General features: G+C 49.4%; 1 protein-coding gene across 2 annotated transcripts in view; it reads right to left on the bottom strand.

Moving 5' to 3' along the window:
* SRGAP3 (SLIT-ROBO Rho GTPase activating protein 3) overlaps window positions 1-20,377 on the bottom strand; it is a 243,482-nt gene that overhangs the window by 105,641 nt on the left and 117,464 nt on the right. For both annotated transcript variants that reach the window (XM_069562088.1, XM_069562090.1), the window contains exon 2: window positions 17,379-17,571. In XM_069562088.1, the coding sequence (XP_069418189.1) occupies window positions 17,379-17,571 (193 nt within the window). The remainder of the gene's footprint in view (window positions 1-17,378; window positions 17,572-20,377) is intronic.

Below are 20,377 nucleotides of genomic sequence, written 5' to 3'. Positions count from 1 at the left end.
AAATCCTGAGTGTGTTAGGGGAGGATATAAGGATAGGGAGATCGGTTAAAGGCTTGACTGTGGGGAGCTGAATGCCAGCCTAATGAGCTGGGGTTTTATCATCTAGGCCATATGGTTCTCAACTCGAGTTGCACACTAAAATCGCCTGGGAAGCTTTTTAAAAACACCAAGATTCAGGCCCCTTCCAAGACCAATTAAGTCGGAATCTCTGGGGGAGAGAGACTTGGTATTGGTATTTTAAAAACATTCTCCAGAAGGGTCTAACGTGCACCCAATGTTAAGAATGCCTGCTGTGGGCAGTGGGGAGTCATGGAAGTTACTTAAGCAGAGGCATGATCTAACCGACGTGTATCTTACAAAGATCACTGAGGGCAGACTGGAAGATGGTGGATGGACGGGTAGATGGGTGGAGGGATGGTTAGACAGACGAGCACAGGGGTGGGTGGGCGTGGACAGAGGCATGGTGCTGGAAGCAGGAGGACCAATCAGGAGGTGACTCCAGTCCAGGAGAAGAGAGATGATGAGGGCCTGGGTGGCGGCCAGAGAAGGGCAGATTTAAGAGACTGCTCACCGGGAAAGATGAGAATCTTGAAGACTTCCTAGAAAGAGAGAGGAGGTGGTGGCTCAGATGGTAAAGAAACTGCCTCCAAAGCAGGTAGGTCCAGATTCAATCCCTGGATTGGGAAGATTCCCTGGAGAAGGGAATGGCTACCCACTCCAGTATTCTTGGGCTTCCCTCATAGCTCAGTTGGTAAAGAATCTGCCTGCAATGCAGGAGACCCAGGTTCCATTTCTGTGTTGGGAAGATCCTCTGGAGAAAGAAATGGCAACGCGCTCCAGTATTCTTGCCTGGGAAATCTCATGGACAGAGGAGCCTGGGAGGCTACAGCCCATGGAGTTGCAAGAGTTGGACATGACTTAGCGACCACCACCAGGAAGTGGGATGTGAACGGTGATTCTGAGATCTGATCTCAGGCGGCTGGGTGGATGCTGATGACATGAACCAAGGTAAGAACCGCAAGGGGAGATGTGGCTTTGGGAAGGAAATAGTTTACATCCTATTTCCACTGCTTCCTAAGTGGTGATGGGAATGGAAAGATTAAAGGTGAGATGAGATAACCGAGTTGTTACCTAAATTACTTCAGGGGCTGAACTCAGCCTGGGGATTCAAGAATTGAACAGTATCAGGGAAAGGAAAGTGCAAAATTTATGGAAGTCACACCAGAAGGTGAGTTTCAGGGAGAAGGAAAAAGATCTTGAAAGGGCACAGAAGTGCTGGGACAGCTTGGGGACCATTAATTAGGTCACCTGGCCAGGGAGGCTGGATAAGAGAGCAGAAGGGAGCTGCTTTCCTCAGCTGTGGACAGGAGGCAACACAGCCTCACACAGGATTGCAGGGGTGGCAGAAGGAGCGGAGGCAAGGAGAGAATTACCTGGAAGCGACCAAGGACTTGTCAAGCTAAGGTAAGGGGCTGCTGGGAAGATGAAGGCCTTGGTTCCTTCAGGCTTTCACTCGTTCATTGTCGGTCTCTGTGTGGATGTACCAGACAGGCGGGCGAGGGGCTAGGCATGCACCAGTGACCACAGCAAGTGTACAAGCCTCCCACTCAAGTAAGGAAAAAGAAGGCAACGATGCAGCCTCATAAACGTAGTGACAGGAAGGAGATTATGGGGCAGAGAAGGCCCCCTCACCCAGATCTGGCGGAAGGGTGAACATGGGTGGATCCTTAGGGAAGCACTTGTTAGACTGAAAACTCAAGGCTGGAATGGAGTTTGACAGGCAGAGTTTCTAGGTGGAGAAATATAATGAACAAAGGCCTAGACAGAGCAGATTAGTGAGTCAAACCACACTTAAGGGGGTTCGAGCATGGTGTCCTGGAGTGATGGGGGGGAATGAAAAACGAGGCTGGAGAATTAGGCAAAGGCCACACAGGCCTTTAAGTCACAGTAGAGAGTTTGATCTTCATCCTGATGTTGGCCATGACTCCATTGAGGGTTTAGAGCAAGGGAGTGAAAGGGTAAAATTTCACTTTCAAACTCTCACTCTGGCTACTGTGTGAGGATGAACTCGAGGGGGCCGCAAGGGAAGTTAACAGATTCAAGAAACATTTAGGTGGTAAACTGACTGCACCCTGAGATTGACTGGTTGGAAGAGAGAAGAAGATGCTCAGAATGACTCCAAGTCTCCCAGGTTGGGCTCCTGAGAGCGGGGTTGGCATTTACTGTGATGAGGGCACTTATAGAAGCAGAGCAGGAAGGGAAGGTGATGGGTTCCTTCTAAAGGGCGTATGGAACACCCAGAGGATGGTATCTGGCCTAGAGAGACAAATGTGGACGCTGGCAACAAGTCCTTGGATGATATTGGAAACCATGGGGTGACCTGGAACTCTTTACAAATGCACGTGGCCACATGGCAGAAGAGGCCAATCCTCAGGAGGCTATGGCTGGGGGGTGGGGCAGGGCCGGCCTCCTCCTGCCCTGGTGACCTGGAAGAAGCGCAGGATGCGGATGAGGGGTGAGCCCATCCCCTGCAGAGATACTGTCCCAGGCCTGCCTTCCAACCAGCAGGCCCATCCTCTGGGTCCACCCCACACAGGAGGCTGCTCTGGCTCACCCCACCTTCTCCCATCCCTGGCTCCCCTCCTATGGGGCAGCTCACCTGTAAGACTAAAAGACTGGAGTGAACAGGGCTGTCCACAGCCAGGGTCAGGGAAGAGTTGACCACTCTGTGGAGAGCTGCCATCTGTGATCCTGCCACAATGGCACCTGGTTCTCACCACATCAGGAGGAAGAGGGAAGGGCCAAAGACTGGGGCCTAGTCAGCGAGACAGAGAGACACAGTAAAACAGAAGCACGCCTGGACCTGGCTGGGGTGTGGGTCTTCCCCTGCGTCCATACTGCCTGTGTGACTATATGTAGGTCCCTTAACCTCTATGGCCTGGCTACTCAGACCACATTGTCAACCTTGGTGTTAAACACCAGAAAACGCCTCCACCATCATTCGCTCACGGTCACTCAGCAGTTTACCCACTTGATGCACTCTGATCGAATATTTCACATGGACCAGTCTCCAGGGACATAACACGAAGGCTAAGAGACACAGTTCCCACTTCCACGGCGCTCACAGTCCAGCAGGGAGACAGGTAACCCCCAGAGCGTTCAATACGTGCAGATGAAGTCACAACTGCACAAAGTGTTAGAGAAGAGAGTGTGGTGCAAGAGGGCCCACAACAAGGGGACCTGGCCTGATTTCGGGGGTCACTGAAGTGTCCCTAAGGGAGAGGACCTGGGCTCTAAAGGAAGAGATGGGGGAGCCAGATGAAGGTGGGCTCGGGGGAGAGGGTTCCAGGCAGAGGGAACATGACAGGCAATGGCTCACTGGGGGACAGGGAGCTTGGGGCACTTAAAGAACTGAGAAAAGGCCAGTGTGGCTGGAGCCCAGGAAGCAAGGCAGAGGCGGGGGCAGGAGCAGAGTCCCAAGAGTTCTGGCCAGCGCAATGGCTACCATCCCGCTGGCCATCTGCAGTGTACCTGGACCGCAGGAAGAAGCATGCAGGCCACGGATGGCAGAGCTGGATACTGACTTTCTCTTTTCTCTTTCCTTGTCCCTTTTGAAAACAGGATCCCTTTGACCGGAGACCCAGCTCTCCACATTTACAGCCATTTCGCCTGCTGCAGCCACACTTCGGGAAGATGCCAAAATTAATGTGGGCAGGCGCTCTGTCCTCTATGGTACATCCTGAGGACTTTTCTGCTTTCCCAGTCCTGCATCTCTGTGTCTACGCAGCACGTGGAAGCTGCTGAGCTGAGGTAAAATCGAGAACTTTCACATATACATGTGTGTTTTCCTTTTTACAGCCAGAAAATAGCAATGACAATTTCTGGTGAGTCACAGCTTTCTTTCCTTGGCTAGGAGAACTAGGTATGAGGCTCCAAGTGACTGCAGCTAGAGGAGCTAGGCCTTGCCAAGCTGGCGAGTTGGGAAAATGAAATCAGCAGTGAGCCAGCTTCTCCCACTTCCCGGCTGGGGGCCGAAAAATGCTGCTTAGCAAACAGTACCCACTTTCAGGCCTGCTGAGCCCCGCTTTGCAGATGAATCCAAATCCACTGCCTTGGGATGGTGGACCCTCTAGGAGGGAGGGGAGCCCCTGAAGCTCATCCCATCCCCAAGATGCCGAGTCCCTGCCTCTGGCTTCCTGCTCCCTTCCAAGATATTCCCGGGTCTTGCACCGGGCTTGCTTGGGTGGCTGCCAGCAGAGCTCAGGAAAGCACTCTCTCAATCAGTTCTGGGGCCCAAGAAGTATGCTTAACCTCTTGCTACCTAAGTTGCCCCAAGGAGGATTTGGTATTCCTTGTCCTTGCTGAGAGCATGAATGATTAATTATGCAAATATCAACTGGGTGCCATCTTTTGTGCCAGACAGTGGGAAGTAAAATGAGTCATGCTCCCTGACTGATGGAGCTTACAGTCCAGTAGGGGCCTCAGAAGACAACCAACTAAGCCCATAACTAGACAGGAAATGGCGTCAGTGATAAGAGCTATGAAGGAGAAAATGCATGGTGTGTCCCCAGTCTATAATGGCAGAGGTGGGGGTGTGCACCTCACCCAGGGAAGGTGGCGGTTCCTCCTGTCACCGAGACCTGGTCCCTCTTGTCCCTGAGAACTTAGCTGAGAAGTTTCTCCTCACTGAGCCCTTCTCTGCCCCCCAGCGGCTCCCTGGTCTCTAGCACACTACCCTATTTTTACTGTTATTAAACCACTACCATTGCTGGCATCCGCCTATTCATTTATTTTTTGCTTCTGTCTTTGACTCCTTGATAGCTTATGTCTGTCTTTTTCTTTCTTTTTTTTTTTTACAGCAATATCCTTGCTGTCTCCTGCCCTTCCTCAGATAAGACTGATACAGGCAAACAAAGTTTAGGTCTATCTTGTTCACTGTTTCTCTGGTGCCAGGAAGGTCTGGGCACACAATTGGCAGATAGGAGAAAAGTGCCTAGAAGGATGAGCTGGGACCAGAAAAACGGGTAGGGTGTACGGTGGTGGCCGAGGGATCAAGGGGAGAATCCCCCGAAGTCCCCGAGGGCAGAGCAGGTGGACGAGGGGCGGAGGCCTGGCCAGGGGGGCAGAGTAGGCCAGGGCTGGAAGGGCAGGATGAGCGTCTGGGTGGTATATTGCTGGACACCAGGCTGCTGTGTGTCCAGACAGCACCACAAATGACTCACTTCAACAGCAGAAGTGTACAGTCTCCCAGCTCTGGAGGCTAGAAGTCTGGGATCGAAACATTGGCAAGGGTGGTTCCTTCTGAAGGCTGGGGGGGAGCCTCCCTGTTCTGTGTTCTTCCCACAGCTTCTGGGGGTGAGCTGGCCATCCTTGGTGTCCCTTGGCATTTGGCCTTCACCTTCATGTTCACATGATGTTTTCCCTGGATGTGTGTCTATGTCCAAAATCCCCTCTCTTTATGTTACAGGGACACTAGTCATGTTGGATTAGGCCCCACTCTAATGCCCTCATCTTTACTTGATTACCTCTGATAGAAAGACCCTATCTCCAAACAAGGTCACACTCAGGTACTGGAGGGTTTAGGACTGCAACTGTAGATTTTGGGAGGACTTAATTCAACCCATCATAGGCTGCTACCCCAGGTGGATCAAGAGTTTGAGCAGAGTTTGAGTGGTAACTTAGGCATCTTCCCTGGGGTTCATGAGGGAAGCAAATGGACCTTGACATGGAGGATAAAGTCTGACCTCCTCTGCTGGCATTTGAGGCCCAGCCAATCTGCCGCCAGTCCAGCTCTTCCCCTTAACCCCCTCTCTGCTCCAGGCAGTAAGTAGGGGAAGCTCTGAGCCAGGAATGGGTTGCTTGGCTTATTTATTTTTCGCCCTTAAGGAATCTGAGGCCATTTTACTGAGAGTTGAGGAGCATGCTTCAGCTTGTGGCCTTACTTTGCTAACTGGCTGTGTGTTCTTGGGCTTGCAGCTCAAACCCTCTGAGGCTTTCCTGCCTCATCTATCAAAATGGGTGGGTGAGTGATGGAGTGGCCAGTGAGGGCCTTTTGGACCTCTATGACAACAGCCAGTGCATGTTTCAAAACCAAAGGTACACATGTGATCTCACAAAGGATTTTTTTTTCTCTAATCCCACAACTTATTTGATAACAAGAAGCACAAAAATGAAAATGGTGAATGGCTATTACCTCCCTATTTATGTATCTAGCCTCTAAGACAGGGAAGGGAGGCTGCTGAAGCCTGGGAAGAGGGGTAGCTCTTCCGGGGTCATGGGCATTCCTGCCTCGCTTCTTTGCCTTCACTCACTTGGAATGCCTTCCCCTCCTTACTCCACGCAGCAAAATCTACTTCAAAGGCCTTTCCTCCAGGGGTCATCTGAGAGCCACTCAATGTTCCATCTGAACCGCTCACGTCAATCTTCTTACATAGTTACTTCCGGATGACATTTTATCTTCTTGCTTAATTCACTCGTCAGTTGTCCTTCACGCGTGCGGGCTTGTGTCATCACTTAGCCCCTGTGAGGGCAGGAACCATCTCTCATATCTCCCTGTATCCCTCTAGAGCCATTCACCCATTCACTCACTCTTCTAATATCCTTTGAGTATCTGCCACATGCCGGGAACTGTCCAATCCCAGGGAATTAAAAAGATGACTGGATGAGCCTTGAGAAGGCTCACAATCTAGCAGCCAAACTTAAGCCAAACCAAGAATTCTTGTGGCCACTGTCAGAACTCCTTTAGTTGAAGTGATAGAAAAACTTACTTCAGGCTGACTTAAACAAAAACGGCAGTCATGGGAGGAAGAAAAATTTTAAGGGTCAAAAATTGTAATAAAAAATTGTAAAGAGGCATAGCTACATCCAGAGGCTGAAAGAAGGTCAGCAAGACTGCTCTGTCTCTGAGCTCTGCCTTTGTCTCTCTGCGCTGGCTTCGCTCTCAGGCAGACCCTCTCCAAACGGCAAGTACTCTGACCCCTCACACCTCACACCTCAGTCGTTTCACCAAAAGTCCTGGAATCACATGTTGCTAGAGTAAAGCGCTGTGACCAAAAGGGCGCAGTGCTGGTCACAGACTCACCACTGTTGAGGGATGATTCCCCAGAGGAAAATCAAGGTCTTGTTATCAGGAGAAGAAGGGAGGGATGCTGATCCGGGGAGAGTACCAGACGCCTCCTTTGTTATGCTGTTAAGAAAGGGGACCTCAGAGGAGGTGGGGAGGGAGAGGCTTATTCTGCCTCAGGGTGGATGGGGAATCATGGAAACATATGCAGTGGGCTTGAAGTACACGTGAGAGTTTGCTGGGAGGGACATGCAAAGACGGGCACATTCTGCAGGCAGAGAGAAGGCTGAGTGTGAAGCTGTGAGGTCAGACAGGACATAGATGTTCCGGGGCCGAAGAAGTTCTGTCGGGCTTGGGCAGGGGTGATGCAGGACATAGTGAAGAGGAGGCAGCTGCGGCAGGAAGGGAGGAGCCAGACCATGAAGGGCTTCCAAAGTCAAGGTCAAATGAAGGTTCTGAATGGACCAGTGATATGGTCACTGGGCGGGAAGACCACGTGGGAGGCAGAGCAGCTGCCCAGGTGAAGGGGCAGAGTGTGATTGGGGCTTTGCCTGGGAGTCGCCTGGTGGCAGACAACCGGTGTGAGGCTTTGGGGCTAGGGCAACCCCTTCACTCAGCTGCAGTCTGCTGACTTAGAAGCTGCCTTCAGCTGACACCAGCCCTGAGACAGTCAATCCAAAAGGGAAAAACTGCATTAACTGAGTCACCTGGCTGAAGCAGGTTCTGTTTACCCATGCTGGGTGCTATGGCATCAAAGGCTGGGCTCCAAATACCCAGTTCTGCCCCTCACCATCTGGGTGGACTTGGGAAGCTAGCTAAACCTTTTATTTTCCTTATCTGTAAAGCAGGGTGTATAACAGCTAACTAAATTTAAGTGCTTTAAGGATTAAATGAGGAAATTCATGAGACACTCTCAGCATCAAACCCAGCATCTGATACTAATGATAATTATTATTGGTATCACTGTTATTACAATCAGCAAGTCACCAGGTCACTGGGGAAATTCACTGACTGATGTATGTGGATGTAGGGCCCACAGTAGGTTTGCTATAAATATTGATTTTCCTCCTCTCATTACCACCTTCTCCCCTAGGAAACCCTCACGAGTATTTCAAGGCCCGGGGCCAGTGGCCTAGAGATGCCCCACCTGCCTCCTCCACCCTAACGTAGAATTAGTCACCTGCTCGCTGGCTCAGTCCTCACACCTCAGAGTGCAGGCACACTGAACCAGTGCCCAGCAGCACTGCTGAGCTGCCTTTTGACTTGCTGAACGGACTCTGAGTACCAGGACAAAGGCCCTGCCTCGTTAGGCAATGTCCGGGCAACCTCATCTTCTCCTTTCACTTTGGTTTATCCACCTGCCAAACGGGTGCATCCCATAGTGTGTGCAGCACTCTGCAGACAAATGGTGCTGACCCACAGCTCCTCTGGTCAGCTCTTTCACCAATCAGTGCGGGATCTTAAGCGGGACCCACCCTGGCTAGCCTTTGGGTCCCTTGCCTGTTAGATGGGGATGACAACACCGTCCCTGACTCCCCAAGCCCCACCAGGATTCTGGGAGTATTTTAGCAGCCAAAGGCTGGGGAAGTCCTTTGCAAAGTGTAAGGAGCTATATAATCTTGGAAGGTCATTATTATACACTTTGCTTAATGGAATGGAGTCAAAACTAAACCCCTGCATACTACTGCTTGTTAATTATTAGTAACAATAGTTACTGCATACTACTTAATTACCACAATTTTACCTTTATTACAATATCTATTGTTCATTTTTAAAATAAAATTGAAATGATAGGCATGTATCTACGTATATTAAGCATTCATGCACGTGTACTAAGTCATTTCAGTCATGTTTGACTCTTTGTGACCCCTTGGACTGTAGCCCTCGAGGCTCCTCTGTCTATGGGATTGTCCAGGCAAGAATACTGGAGTGGGTTGCCATGCCCTCCCCCAGGTATCCAAATATAAGTAAATCATGTCCTGGTTAATACTTTGGAAGTTGCTGATGAGTCTCTGAAGATTCCAGGACACTGGGTGTAGGATCTGGGGAGGGCCCAGAAGGAAAAACTAGGAGGAAAAGGGGATATAACCACTGCAAGGACTACTCAAGAGGCTGACCCTCCTGCCTTAAAATCCCTCCCAGCAACAAAGACAAAGGTGGAGGATGGAGACAGCAGAGATGAAAGATGTTCACTTCCCAAGAGCCAGGGGCCCTCAGGGTGTCTTATGCTTGCTTCTGGATTTCTGCCACCCTGCACAACACACCTCCCTGCTCATTGCTTCTTTTTACTTAAATGGGTTTATTTACAAAGGGCTCTCCCCAGTCTTGGTTAAAATAAGAAGTTTTTAAAAACAGCATCACTTGCCCTAAAGAGAAGGTAACTGAAAAAGTAAGTGCCAAACAGTATCATTCAATCCTGGGCAGATGCTGATGCCCTGGGTTTGCCATCTGTTGGTTAAAAGGGGGGTTAGAGAGGCGTTAGCAACACACTGGAAACAAACTGTAACCACAAAGAGTAGAAGAGGATTGACTAATCAGTCAGTATTTATGGCTCATGGGCTATGGACGATGCCTCCCTCATTTTGAGAAACACCAATCCATCTAACTAGCCTTCATGTTACAGACGTGTGTTCCTAAAACACCTGGCCTTTGTGCACACACCTTTATGGATTGGGAGCTCACACCTCCCAAGGCAGCCCCTTTAATGCTGGACAGTTCTGGCTACAGGAACATTCTCAAGGTTGAGTGAAAATCTGCTTTTCTGAAAATGTTATCCTTGGACCTCACATCTCTGCTGTGCAGCCGCACAAGGTAAGTCTATTTCCTTCCATTTCTGAAGGAAGTTTTTGGTAGTATCTTGGTCTTTTCAGTTATTCATTCAAAATCCTTTGATAGAGCTTCTATCTGTATGTCAGAGAGAGAGGGGGAGACTGCCTAGAAATGGTCCCTTGCCTTCAAGCAGCTAGCAGTTTCAAGTGGGAGAACCAGACACACGAACTGGATCATTCCTTGATAATCTGACCCGAGCCCCAGGACAGCCTCCTGTGGGAGGCCAGGGGAGGAGCCGCTGACTATGGGGCTGTGCAGAGGAGGTGAGCCCTGAGCTGGCCCAGGGGTGACAAGCATGAGCTGACCAGCAGGAGAAGAAGAGGCCCTATGATACCCACACAAGGAGGATGTGGTCTGGGCTGATGGGTGACTCTCAGGAAACATGAACCCAAACCAGAGCAGCGAGGGGCACACCCAGAGTCGTTCAGCCAGAAGCAGTTTTGCATTATGGAGCTAGTTAAACCAAGATTAGAGTCTTAGCTCTGCCACTTACCTGCTCTGGCTGTGTCCTTCTGGACAAATTACTAATTTCTCTAAATCTCAATATTTCCAACTAGAAAGACAGAGACAGTACCTACCTCAAAGGTCACAATGTCTACCATGAAGGTTAAACGAGATAATGCATGCAGAACATCTAGTAGAGACCTCACATTCGGTGATGTGGACGTTGGGGGGGGTGCAGGGAGGAATATGAAAGATTAAACACCCTGCACAGCACAGACACAGAGCCCTCGGGAAGGACTCATCTGGCAACCCGGCCCAGGAGAACACCAGCTCTGGAGAGCATTGTTGGAAAGCCCTCACTGGTGCGACAGGAACCACAGCGACAGCAGCAGCTATGAGACGCGGGTCCCACCTGGAGGACCTCGCCCATCGTCCCCACCTCAGTCTCAGCAAACCTTTCCATTCTGAACCCTTTGCACATCGATAGGCTCAATTTACTCACTACAGAAGTCCTTCTGTCCCCAGGACTCACCTGGAAGGTTAAGTCTAAATTGTAGCATCTTTGTAGGGAAATGCTACAGCTGTGGAAACAAAACATCCCCCCAAAGAAGCGTTTTCTTGGCAATCGAGTTGGTTACTCACTGAATCCTCCTTCTCAACTCCCCTGTGAAGCTGAGATGCTCCAAACCTACTTCACAGAGAATATTAAACATCATTCATTGACTGGCCAACCACCTTCCAGCTTTTTCCACACTCTGAATTTCCCCATCTTAAACATATTTGAATAGAAGTCCCTGTTCCTTTCATCACAGCTGTCCAAATACTAGCAACCAACACTTAACTTCCGAAGAGAGCATTTTTATCAGGTATTTCCCCAGAAGGTCAGGGGTTTCAAAAACTGAGTGAGTCATAAATAGAAGGGGACTCTCTCCCCTCCCACACTGTTTGCATGGAGCTCTAACATTCCAAAGGGGAATCCAGAGTTTGTCTCAATGGAGCTTTTCAAACTGGGTCCCAGAGAGTGCTAGTTTGGTTAAAAAAAAATGTGGCGTAGTGGTAAAGAATCTGCCAGCCAACGCAGGAAACACAAAGAGACACAGGTTGGATCTCTGGGTTGGGAAGATGCCCTGGAGTAGGAAACAGCACCCAATTCCAGTATTCTTGCCTGGAAAATTCCATGGACAGAGGAGCCTGCTGAGCTATAGTCCATGGGGTCACAAAGAGTCAGACACGACTGAGTGACTGTCCACACATGCACACACTGGGGAGGGAGAATTCTGTGGTCTAACAGCTTCAGAAAGAAGTCAACAGGCTTATTTACTATAGAATCTCTCAGAGTCTCCCATGTCCTAAGGCCCATCAGGAATCTGTGAGGGGAGGTAAGAAGCAGGCAGTCTTTCACCTCTACTCATTTTTTCTCTCCTCACCTCCCCTCCCTCTGACCAGACATCTCAAAGTGTTGGGGTTTCAGAAAACACTTCTCTGCAGAAAGAAGAAGTCCTAGTTCCAGGAAACCCCTAGTTTCCTAGAACTACCTGGGTTGTTTGGAGGATACCCACATATCTTCAGAGGAAGGATTTACGCCCCCGTGTGCCGCTTGCCATGCTGCTGCTCATGAAGGGCTCCCAGCTCCAGGCCTCAAAATGGACAAGGCCAGTCTAGGTCAGGCCTGGCTGCAAAAGGGCACTGGATTATGGATTTTACCCTGGGGGAGCTGAGGGATGTGGAAGGCTGGCATAGGTTGACAGTGAATTGTAAACAGTTTATCATCTAGAAAGTCATCCTCTTGGGCAACTCTTCAATGTGAATGGCCATTGGAATCCCCTGAAGGACTTGTTAAAATACAGGCTGCTAGGCCCCACCCCCAGAGTTTCTCATTCAGCACGTTTGAGGGGAAGCTAAGGGCTTCACATTTCTGACAAGTCCCCAGAGGACGGGGACGCCAAAGCTGCTGGTCAGGACCACACTTGGTAAACTAGAGTGCAGGCCCTGATTCCTTAGTCAGAGAGACCACTGTAAAATCCACGCTGTCCTCTCAGCAACTCTGTACCTGTGCCAGCTACCAGAGTGTGTGGCCCTTCACCCAAATAGCCTCCCCAAGCTCCTAACGCAGCCAGAAGACAAATGTCCCCTTCCTTGACTCCCACCACCCCTAGCCCAGAGCCACTCTAATTACCGTCTGACCTTCATTCATTCAATAAACATCCAGTGAGGGCTGATGCCAGGTGCTAGAGACCCCAAGTCAACAGCCACCCCTTCTGCCATCTTGGAGCTGGCAGCCCAATTGTCAAAAGAGGGGCAGACAAGGAAAATAGATAATTACAACACAGGGTGGCATCTTCTGCCACATCTCCTGAAGTCCCTTCATCTCAGGTCAGATATGGATTCCTCTCAGTTCTACCTCTGAGAGAGTTCCCAGCACCTGTCCACTTTCTTTCTGCTCTGCTGTCACCCAGGCTACCATCATGCCTGCCCGGAGAGCTGTACTCCTATCAGCCTACTGGTCTCCTCAGCGTCACTCTTGCCCCCTCCAAGCCAGGGTGACCTTTTAAAATTGGAAATTAGATCATGCTACTCCCTACTGAGGATGCCTCAGCGGCTATGGCTTCCCTCATCACACTGGCCAGAACCACTGGCCTCTCTTCCCTTCACACTGTCCCCCGCTGCTTCTTCTCAACCCTCAGCTCATGTTTTTGCTTAAATGCCACTTCCTCCAGCAGCCTTCCCTGACTGCCATTCTAGCTCAGTGTGGAGGATTCAAGGGGCCGCAAATCCTCTGAGGGTCCTCCAGTGAAAGCAAGACTTTGTTTTCCCTCCTCTTGAAGCTGAGCTGGAGCTCAGACCACTTTGATCAACAGAATCTGGGCAGGGGATGGAGGTGGGTATTCAAAGAGACTGCAGCTCCCCCACTGCCACCTCGGGACCCTGAGCTCCCATGGCTGAAGTGAGACTCTGACCCCATGAGGAGAGGGTAGCAGCCCAGCTGAGCCCAGCATATAGCTGTCTTCACCAAAGTGCCAGGAAAGGTAGGGGAAGCCGTCTTAGACCTTCCAGCCTGGACTCTAGCAACCATTCCATCCTAGCAATCATTTGATGGCAGGCTGTCTTTCATTTATTTGCATATGTTTGATGCCACATCTCACTCCTCCATGAGATGGTAAATCCCACCAAGGCAGGAACCAAGTCTGTCTCGTTTGCCATTGTAAGCCAGCACCGGGCATTGGTGGGTACTCAGTAAATACTGGCTGAATCAGCAAATCAACAAGTGCAGAATATCGTGGACACACACAGGAGGGCACCAGGTTAGACTCATGGAAGCTTTGCAGAGGAAGTGACACCTAAATGCTAGGCCTGAGGAGCAAGCAGATGGCAGGGTTCAAAGAGCAGGGCCATAGGGACTGGGAGTCTGCCCCAACCACATCACCTATGGACAGTGCCCAAGCTATGTACTCATAAGAGAGAAAGAGGAGGGATTGTGGCTCATTCATGCATGTGTCTTCAGCAAGAAGCATGGTCTAGGAAAATAAGAGATGCTTGATATACACCCATGTGACTTCTTAGGGAGAGAAGTCTGAGCTGAAAGTCAGGAGCCCTGGGTTTTCTCACTCAGAAGCTCATGGTGTATCCTTTGGTAACATCCCACTTAGCTTGCCTGGTGATCAGATGGTTTGAGATAAAACCAATGACTCCCTCACTACATCCCTGGGTTATCATGAGGATTATAAGAGAGCAAAGAAGTCAGAGTGCTTTGAAAAACGTGTGTTAGAACAGAAATATGTGATGGTGGAAGAAGACACACGTGATGGTATTGTTTTCTGAAAGTTCAACCTGCCGCAGGTGAACCCTCAGGGCCATAGGCTGAGCTTTTTCTTGAATGGGGTTGCCACATGGAACTCAGCCTGGGTGAGTCTAGCCCCGACTCCTCTTGGGCATTCTCTGGGGAGCTGGAAATTTTTCAACCGCCCAGGTGGAGACGAAGCAGCTGGGGCCTTAGAAAGACAGAACCCATAGAGCAAAGTAGGAGCATTAGACTTGGCGCAAGAGACATGAGTTTCTGTTGAGGACTGCGTGTCTGTATTCCCCCAGAAGCCACATGTTGAACTCTACTCTCAATGTGATGGTGTTAGGAGGTAGGGCCTTTAGCAGATAAGAAGGATTAAATTAGGTCATGGGGGAAGAAGGGAGCCCTCGTGATAGGATCAGCGCTCTCGAAAGACTCTCTAGAGCTTGCTTCCTCTCTCTGTCCTCCACTCCATGAGGACACAAGGAGGATCAGCGTCTACAAGTCACAGGAGGGAGCTCACCAGAACCTCGTCATGCCGCCACCGGCACCCTGATCTCCAGCTTCCGGCCTCCAAAACTGCGAGAAAACCATTGCTGTTTACAAGCCACCCAGTCCAGAATACTTTGTTATAGGAGCCCAGATGGACTGTGCAGTGGGAATAACATGACCAGACCTGGGCCTGGGCACCGCCCCCCTCACCCTGAGAGGCTACCTGGCAGATAGGTGGACCTTCTTAATGAAGGGCCTACAAGATGGCAGGACAAGGCTTCTCTAGACAGCCAGGATGAAGGACCCAGAGCACAGTCCAGACCTTGTGCACTGAGCTCCAAATAAGAGGCAACCAGAGGTCAGGCTGGTTGGCCCTGGGGTCAGAGCGCAAATCCAGGCATGCCCTGGAGACTTGCACTTCCAAAAGGAATGGGGGGACTCTGCGGACACATCAGCCTGGTGCCCAGGGCCCACAGCAGCTGCACTGGCTTGGCCACACCCTAATTAGACTTTCATGGTGTGTCCAGCAGCCTGCTGGGCCCAACTGCCAGCTGGGGCTCCCATTCTGTCTAGCGGCCTCAGTTAATGAAGCCATGAGGGGCTGACTGAGCTCATTACAGGCAATGCGAAGGAACAGGGTACCCCTGCACATGTTCCCCCAGTGCCTCCCTCCCCCGTGTCCACACTGAGAACAGGAAGAGGGAGCTGAATCCAAATCAAGAGGAAGGAGAGGGGCGGAAGCTGAGCTCCAGCCCAACCACGCAGCCTGAATGGCTCCCGTAACAGCCCAGCCAGAGATGTGGGTTTCTGTACGTGTGTCTGAGTCTGTGGTTTCAGCCGAGTGTTCAGAGCCCATGGCTGCTCTCAGACCACACCCAGGCCTTTCTCATCTCAGGCCAAGCAGGCAGAATGAGAGTGAAGGTTCAAATTTGTCACTTCCCAATAACTGGCCCACAGACATGTTTGTACAAGCCTTTCTGTCATCTCTAAGATGGGATACTGATCTGACTCGAAGCAAATGCTCAGTCAATGTGCTCAATAAATTATTACTGTTGTTACTAAAAGACAGTCACGAAAAGGAACCAAAGCATGAGTTTCTGAATGGCAGGTGAGTGATTTTTTTCTTTTACTTTTCTGCATTTGTAACAAAAAGTGTTTTACTTTTATCTTTTAAAAAAGTACATGCTTCTTCCAAAACATCAGAAAAATGAGATTATGTATGAAAGGGCCCAGACAGTGCCTGGGAGGAAGTTATTAACAGAAGTATCCTCCTGCAATGAAAGTTTGAACAGATGTGATTGGGTAGGAAAACGAGCATGGCATTTGCAAACATGTAATAAGTTGTTGCCCTTTAATAAGGCATTTCTTCTCCCCAAAGGTCAAGGGAAGAAGGCACAGAAGTTGAGAGCTCACAACGCTGAGGCGCCCAGGTAAGGAGATGTTGAGGGGAGCTTGAAGGAAGAGCGCTCCCTGGCCAGGGTAGAAGGCAACACAGAGAGAGAAGGGGGGACACAACTGAACAAAGGGTAGTCTACACACAACAGAGTCTCGTTCACTCTTAAAAGGAGGCCCTTCTGACACATGTCCCAACACGGGTGAGCCTCGAGGATATTATGCAAAGTGGAATAAGCCACAGTCACAAAAGGATCAACACTGTATGCTTCGCATACCTGAGGTCCCTAGAGCAGTCAGATTCATAGAGAGAGAGAGCAGAAGGGTGAGTTCCAGGACGGGGGTGGGAAGGGGAAATGTGGCATTGTTCATGGCGTGCAGTTTCACATTAGTGAGATGAGTGCTGGTGAAGGATGGGGCTGATGATTACACAACAGTGTGGATGCACTTGATGCCACACACTTGTACATTTTAAAATATTTAAGGTGGTAAACTTTATGTTATGTGTAGTTTACCACAATCTAAACCTATGTAGAGAGAAAAAAAGAGATTGGACCCAGAGGAAAAAGGAACAGAACAGACAGGATGGAGCAAGTCTCTGGTCTCCCGGGGTTGAGGGCTCTTCACTGGAGAGATGACTCACAGAGGATGGGGACCTCCAGGAAGCATGGCCGAGGGGGAACAGATGGAGGCAGGGGGCGCAACCTGGTAAGGTCATGGCTTCTATCTGCACTTGGCCGCTGGCCCCTCACGGTCCTGAGCTAGGGGGCATTTACAGCTTGAGGACTCAGCCAGAGATGTGCCCAAGAGGATCAAACCTCCTTTCCTTCTCAAAATCCGAGCTTGGGGTGTGAGAAATTAGGACCTGGAGGATGTGTGTATATAAATAAGCAACTAAGCCTGGCACCATCCTCCAGGGGAGGAAGGAAGAGGAATACTTTGAGCATCTATTCCAAACAGAAACAATTCTGAGGCCACTGTGCTGAAGGAATGCAGACATGAGCTGGCTGATCCCCAGATAAAAGAGAACTGGGTATAGTCAGGATGTCCTGAAAGGTGATGGGCTGGCACCTGGGCCCAGATGGAGGCAGAGCCTGGTGCTTGGTTGCATAATAACAACAGAACCATTTCTTGAGACTTCCTGTCTGTGACAAGTGCTTCTCTCGGTCCATCGTGTATTCCTTTCAGCATCTTTATGGGTAACAACTATTTCTACCCTCACTTTACACCAAGGAAGACTGAGGGCTGGAGATGAAAGTCACCTGCAGACCCTGGGCCTTAAAAGCCCACCATCTGCCCCCAGGGAGTCCTGGTTTCCTTGCTGCTTCCCCTCCCAGCATTGCCTCCCACCGCCCAAGACCCCGAGCCCCTTCTCACTTGAACTGGTGCTCCCGGGAGCTGCGGATCTTGGAGGAGAAGCGCTCGGCCAGCTTCTCCAGGCTGCGGGAATACTCGAGCTCGATCTCAGCTTTCCGGCGGAAAAACTCCTGGAGGTCCTGGAGCAGCTGCAGTCTCGACTCCGACTGCTGCTCCAAGCACTTGAACTGCTCCACCAGCTGCGTGCGGATCTCTGTGGGCAGAGGCAGGAGCGGGCTGTGAGGTGGTGGTGGGGACAGCAGGGGGACCAGCCCGGCCCACCCACCGCCAGTGGCCCAGGCACTGCGATGCCAGCAGCCCCCTCCCCACCACCCACTACCCAGAGCCTCTCCAGGTACTGGCAGGACGATTGAGCAAACGCCAGGTTTTGCCACAATGTAACCCAATGTTTGCCAAAGCTGAATCACTGCATGTCACCACCATTTTTGCCATACCCACACATCACGTGGGTTATTATTTCTTCCATATGATCTAGTAAATTCACTCACTTTTCTTACTGAAAACAACTTACCTAAACCATACAGTTTAATGTCATTATGGCAAGGGTAAAACTAGAACCACTTGCCGTCTTGGTACACAGAGACTTGATTCAACAAAAAACAAAAATTTTGTTAAAATTCTCTCCAGAGACTTTTGCTTACCAAAGGCCCTAAGCCTAAGCTTCTGAGTCTCCATCAACAAGAGGAAAACGGTAGCGTGAGAGGAGTTAAAGACAGACTTCCTCCAGGTGTAGTCAGGACTGAGCAAGGGCTGAAGGGATGCCATTCACCTTCAGGTTTCAGGGTTATTTAAGGGCATGTGTGTTTTCCTCTCTCAGTCACCTTGAGATTCCATGCATCACCATCTCAGGTGCCACCAGAGAATGTAGTCCAGGCTTCAGGAAATCCTGACAGAGCAAACCAGGTCTGTGCACCCAGGGCAAAATTTCACAAGCAGGGGCTCGAGATGAAAATCACAGCCAGATCCCAGTGGTTTCGCCACTGCTGCCATCACCACACAGTAGCCTCTTCCCCACCATCCCACAGGCTGCCCAGCAGATCAGTCTCTCCACACTGTACTCACACCAGCTCCCCGCTCAAAACTCCCCAAGGCCCTCCTCTGGCTGAGTATTAAGCCCAACTCCTTAGCACAGAATTCAAGGCCACCCACTATCTGACTCCAGACTTCTCTGTATCTCCCCACAGTGAGCTCGCTATTCTTTCAAACCAGTCTCTGAGATGTCCAATCCTATTGTAGAAACGGGCCTCCTGTCTGAAAAGGTGGCCAGTACCATCTTAGCATGCTTCGGAAAAGGGGTCTTCAGAGCATGCAGCACTACTCTGGGGCGCTGGAAGCCTTGCCAGGGGGTGCACAGCAGGAACTATTACAAAGGCATGGTTTGAGATCTTACTTCCATTCCCACTCTTCCTTTGCCTGACAATGTGCCTCGGCAACTCTCCTTTCCCACCTGCCTCTTCACAACCATCCTCTCTACTTGTAGAAGACCATCTTCTCCCTTATTCAGAATCTGATTATGGCACAATTTCTCAAAGAATCAAGGTAGAGAACAGTTAAAAACGTTGGCGCTAGCAAAACCTCTTTAATCTAGGGACCATGAACCCTTGCTACAAAAAGTGTGGTCCATAGACCAGCAGCATCAGCATCTTCCATAGCCTTTTTAGAAACACAGCCCTTGGTCAGTCTTGACTATACCTGGAGAAAGTCTGTCTTTAACTCCCCTCCCACTCCCATTCTCCCCTTGTTGATGCAGACAGAAGTCTTAGTCTTAGAAACAATACCCATAGACTTATTAGAAACCTTAGGCCCCAACCCAGACCTTCTGAATCACAATCTGCATTTTAACGAGATCCCTGGATGGTCCTTATGCACCTTAAAGCCATCCCGTCCATCTCGTTCTGAGAAGCACTTCCCATTCTGTCTTACTTTATATTTTTAGTAATTATTTATCAAATTATAAAACACTGATATTATTTTGATGAACTGAATGATAAATCAATATGAAATAAAGATACTTAGGGTTTATGGTCAAAGCAAATTTTTCAATGTCCGTTTCAATTTACATACATATTTTGGACAAAAAGAAAAGAGAAATCAATAAAAAAAGTTCAAGCATGAAAACATACTGTGTAAAATTCTGTGAAGGAAGTAGAAGGGAATTATGAGTTCAAGAAGGTAAAGATAGGAACAATATAGCAATACAATTTCTGACTTGCACAGGTAATTTTTGGTGAGTGGCGGTGGATACAAATGTTTTGTGGTATTTATCTTCAGTTCAGTTCAGTCGCTCAGTCGTGTCTGACTCTTTGCGACCCCATGAATCACAGCACGCCACGCCTGCCTGTCCATCACCAACTCCTGGAGTTCACTCAAACTCACGTCCATCAAGTTGGTGATGCCATCCAGCCATCTCATCCTCTGTCATCCCCTTCTCCTCCTGCCCCCAACCACCATGCAATTCCACCCATAGATCATATCTAGAAGAAATCAGTGTTTATGTCTACCCCCAAAATATGGAAAATACTCACAGCTTTATAGCTAAATATTAGAAACAACCCAAAATGTCCATTAAGAGTACATAAGATTTTTTTTTCAAAGGGGCAGTTTATTTCAAAATACTTGTCTGTCATAAAATATTAATAGTAAAGTGAATTTATGCAAGGAGTGGATAAGATTTTTTAAATGTGAGATATTCATTCAATGGAATACCATATGATAAGGGAAAAAATGATCTACTGCTACCATGCTGATGTCAAGAAGCAAGGAAAAAAATTAGATCATGCAAAAAATAACTTATGGTGACTGAGTTCAGAGAAATGATCACCTTTGGGTGTAGTGACTGAGAGAGGGTTCAAGGTTGCATTCTGGAATACTGGGGATAGACCATTACACCTTCATCTGGTAAAAATTAACTGAGCATTCTACTATACTTAAGTGACACATCAATAAAAAGGCAAGCTAAAAATTGCTGTTATTCAGTCTGCATTTGATACAGTTAAGAG

The sequence above is a fragment of the Ovis canadensis genome, chromosome 19 (assembly GCF_042477335.2).
Source record: "Ovis canadensis isolate MfBH-ARS-UI-01 breed Bighorn chromosome 19, ARS-UI_OviCan_v2, whole genome shotgun sequence".
Taxonomy (NCBI): domain Eukaryota; kingdom Metazoa; phylum Chordata; class Mammalia; order Artiodactyla; family Bovidae; genus Ovis; species Ovis canadensis.
This window is presented reverse-complemented; position numbering and strand designations above follow the sequence as displayed.